The sequence below is a fragment of the Apaloderma vittatum genome, unplaced genomic scaffold, assembly GCF_000703405.1.
Source record: "Apaloderma vittatum isolate BGI_N311 unplaced genomic scaffold, ASM70340v1 scaffold2316, whole genome shotgun sequence".
Classification (NCBI taxonomy): Eukaryota; Metazoa; Chordata; class Aves; order Trogoniformes; family Trogonidae; genus Apaloderma; species Apaloderma vittatum.
In genome coordinates, this window is record NW_009723181.1 from 4,152 (window position 1) to 7,963 (window position 3,812).

At 50.8% G+C, this 3,812-nt stretch overlaps 1 protein-coding gene across 1 annotated transcript in view; it reads right to left on the reverse strand.

Annotated features, from left to right (window-relative positions):
• Positions 1-1,406: 1,406 nt before the first annotated feature.
• The window catches only part of KIAA0319L (KIAA0319-like ortholog), a 21,402-nt gene continuing 18,996 nt past the window's right edge, over positions 1,407-3,812 (reverse strand). Inside the window, exons 18-20 of the mRNA XM_009871999.1 lie at positions 3,354-3,444; positions 2,902-2,993; positions 1,407-1,604 (exon numbers count right to left, since the gene is read on the reverse strand). Coding sequence (XP_009870301.1) covers positions 1,417-1,604; positions 2,902-2,993; positions 3,354-3,444 — 371 coding nt within the window. The 3' untranslated portion in view covers positions 1,407-1,416. The remainder of the gene's footprint in view (positions 1,605-2,901; positions 2,994-3,353; positions 3,445-3,812) is intronic.

Below are 3,812 nucleotides of genomic sequence, written 5' to 3' on the forward strand. Positions count from 1 at the left end.
GGGCACCAGTCGTGGACCCTGCGCAAGACAGGCGACCGCCCAGGAAAACAAACTTAGCAGCAGCCATGACTACATTCGAAACACGCGAGGGAACGTTCCCCCGCATCCAGCAGTGTTTAATCTTCATCTAGCTCAACACAAATCAGTAGTGCAGCAATATAAATAAAACCAAGGAAGTTAAAGCCTTTTTGGCTTTCAGAGCTAAAAAAAAAAAAAAAAAAGCAAACTAAACAAGTTTCCAGTTTTTAAATTAAACGCAAAGAAAGGCAATAATCTGCCCACCCATCCACAGAGCAGCAGCATCCTTCATGCCAGCAAGAGGCCAATTTCTGCCTGAGGGCAGGGGTGCAACTCAGGGCAGCAGCACAGTGAGATACAGGAGCGGGTACGGGACAGGACGGCCACACGTGGCTGGCTGCTGGGAACTGGACAGACCCACCCCCATCTGCCTGGGTTGTGCAAATTTTTTAAGGAAAAAAAACCCAAAACACCACAAAAAAACCCCCAAACCCCACAGTATCTAGCAATTCATAACTGAGATATGGTTAATGTCCAGACTCACGGACGGCTTGGTGAGCGACAGAAGGTGCTGGGGCCACTGAACGACATCTCACAGCTTTGGAATCGAGCCAGACATTAGACACGGGTACCAAAGGCGGGCGTCTCCTCCCAAGCTCTGGTACCCCGCGGGACAGCTGGCTGCAGGAAGGGCTCTCCTAGCTCAGCCAATTACCACAGACACGTCGGCTTCTCAGGTCAGAACAGGCACTGTGTCACCAGAGCTCCCAGCAACAGCCGGACAGTAATTTAGAGCAGCTACAAAACCCTCTCCTACCTGCAAGCTGATGGAGCGTGACCATAATGTTTTCATTCGCCCTCCCCTCCACTCCACAAGCAGCCAAGTGCATGTGAGAGGACAAGTTTAAATCAAAGGAGTGCTTAAACCATTAGGGAAAGTGGGAGAAAAGGAGCAGAAAGCTGTTGGGCAGCAGGAGCAGCCCGTGGTTGGCTACTGGAGCCCAAAGGGAGCTCAGGGCACAGCTCGCAGCTCAGCTCCCAGGAGCTCCCAAGGCAAGTGAGCTGCAACCGGTCGTTCCTCCGCTGCAGCCTGAGCGGGGCGGGGAGGGTCCTGCACATTCACAGTTGCTTCCAGTGGTTCCATCCTTCCTCTCCAGCAGCCAGCTCTGTCTCTCCTGACACATCGCCTGGGGTTCACAGTTGCCTTCTCCTTTTCATTTCCCTTGAAGTTCATATTCAAGTACAACCAGTTTAAATTGAATGGAAAGAAACCCACAGAACCAAAGTTATTTTCTGTGACACGAGTTAGCAGCGTTGTTCTGATCGAAGCAGCCTCTGAAGGTCCCTGTGGGAGGGGCATGGGGGTGGCCTTTCCCACCGCGCTCCAGCCGAGGGCAGCTATAGGATTTCCTCGCGCTGGTTCTTGGGTTTGGGAGTCACTTGTCCGTTGCGCAAGGAGCCGTTCTGGCTGCGGAGCAGCTTCCCTTTCTCACGGTCGGGCCACGTGAAGATGGCCTCGTCACTGTCCAGTTCAGACTCCGAGTGCATCAGGCTGGTGTTGAGGACCTGGGCTTTCTGCCTGCCACCTTTGAAGGAGAGAGATCCCCACATTAAAAATACTTTTAATACCAGTCAACAACCCCACCTTAGTCCATTCCCTCCTGAAATCTTCTTCTCCTATCACGCCAAAGGAGCAGCCTAACCGGACGTTCCCCGTGTGTGTCACTCGTTCCCCCAAATGCTGAGGCCAAAGCGATCCTGCTTCAGACACTCGGGCACGGCAGAGGTCACAACAGCGCTCCAGGACAGCGCAGAGCACAATCAGGTTACCAGGAGGGGCTGTCAGCATATGTGGGAGCTTCGTCTCCCTGACCTTGCTCAGGGCATTGCTAGAAAGCCGAGGGCTAACGGCTGGAGTCAAGCGAACACGCAGGTGTGTGAGGAAGTCTGCTGCGCTCTTACTACCCTCCCTACTCTCATCTCTGCTTCTCCTGCCTGCAAGGGAAGGGAGATAAATTAGCAGGCTGAATTTAGATTAATGCACAAGGGCAGAAGAGAGACATTTACTGATATTGTCAGCAGAGGAAATACTTAAATTTAGCTTTTCCTTAGTGGAGAAGTGCAACATTTCCTCTGTTAGTGGAATGCTCCCTGGACATTCTAGCAAGGAAAAAGACTTTAGTCAGCAGCCAGCCTCAGAAGAGGCAACATGAGTTTGAGGTGCACGTTTGCTACAGACTGCAGAACAACGAGCTCTTTATTCAACAGCGGGGCTCTTCCGTGGGAGGTGACAGATGGTCAGATTAAAGCAGAGTTGGGTGCTGAGGGAGGAAAACACACCTGGATTTTCTTCAAGGGTATCCATATCCGCGCAGCCGGGACCGCCCAGCCCTCAGAGGAGCTGCCCGATCAGCTCTGTCGCTGCAACGCCCCCGGCGCTGCCGCTGGGCACCGAAGTGGGACAGCGCTAGGGTGAGCAGGTATTTTCCACTAGCAAGCCAGGACCAGGGACTATTTCCCACACACGGTTAAAATAACTCCTCCTCTAAACAAAACCAGGATGCACAATCTTATCTAAAACACGTGTTTCAGGAGCTGGTGCTTCCCACTGCTTGGCAGGGCTGGGCTTTGCACGCATTTTCCCCCCATTTGCCTCCTTTCCTGGTCAGTCAGGAGGTGACCACAGCTCAGTTCAGGTATCAAGACACAGTTGCAGTGAGGAAAAAAAAGGAAGCCCTGCACCCAGATCTGAAACATCTTCTGAGACTCGTCTGTCAGCACCGAAGATGACATTTGTTACACTCCATGATTTTAAGCCCACTGAGGAAGCATGTTCTTAGTCAGCGTTCTGGAAACGCTTGGCTCTTCCCTCTCATGTTTTACCTGTTTTGGGATTTGGTTTTAGCTCCAAGCTTTCTTGATCTGTTGCATCCAAAATCTTGTATTTGCTTTTTCTTTTGGATTTTCCTTTTCGTCTAAAGGGGAAGAAAAGGAATTAAGAGGCAGGCCATTTCTAAAAAAGCAGGGAAAAAAAACCAACTCTGATCTGCAAAGCTAGAGTACTTGCTTATTTCAGACTATGCTCATATCACAAAGCAAAACGTTAAAAACATTGCTTCAGTTGCACATTTACGAGTTAATCCAAATCTTGCTTCTTAACCGAACCCAGAGTTCTAGGACCTTTATGTTACACTTGAAACACTGAGGGATAAGCCCTGACACCCCAGGGCTAAGCAGACAACCTGCTGGGACAACGGGTTTGGATTTTTCACCTCCTAATGAAGCTACTTGGCTCTGAAGCCCCGATACCGCGGGGGTTACGGCCTCAGTCCCACCTCTTGCAGCAGCAGATCACCATCCAGGACAAGATTCCGACGGCCACCACAATGACGAAAGATGCAATGATCACATACAGCACGCTCCACTCTGAAAGCAAAACACCCCAGAGACAAATATGTTTGGGCACCTCACGCAGCTGACAGTGTGTGCTTCAGATGACTGTTCCTGGGACAGAAAAAGAAAGGCCTGGCCCTTTGCAGTCAGAGGCTAGAAACCATCACTGACAGAAGCCAGAGGCTTGAGACCCAACGTGTGGACTCACTGCAAGCAGGCATTTTTCAGTGTATACTGATTTATAAAATTTGCTTTCCTGTGGCAGGAAAGCTTTTGCAGGGGCATGACAGCGAAGAGCTGTGATTTATACACTAAGAACAGACTTGACCCTCTTGGTGAACACTCGCTAAGGGTCTGAAGAGGAGTCACTTCCCCATCAAACAGCGCCTGCCCAGAATGCG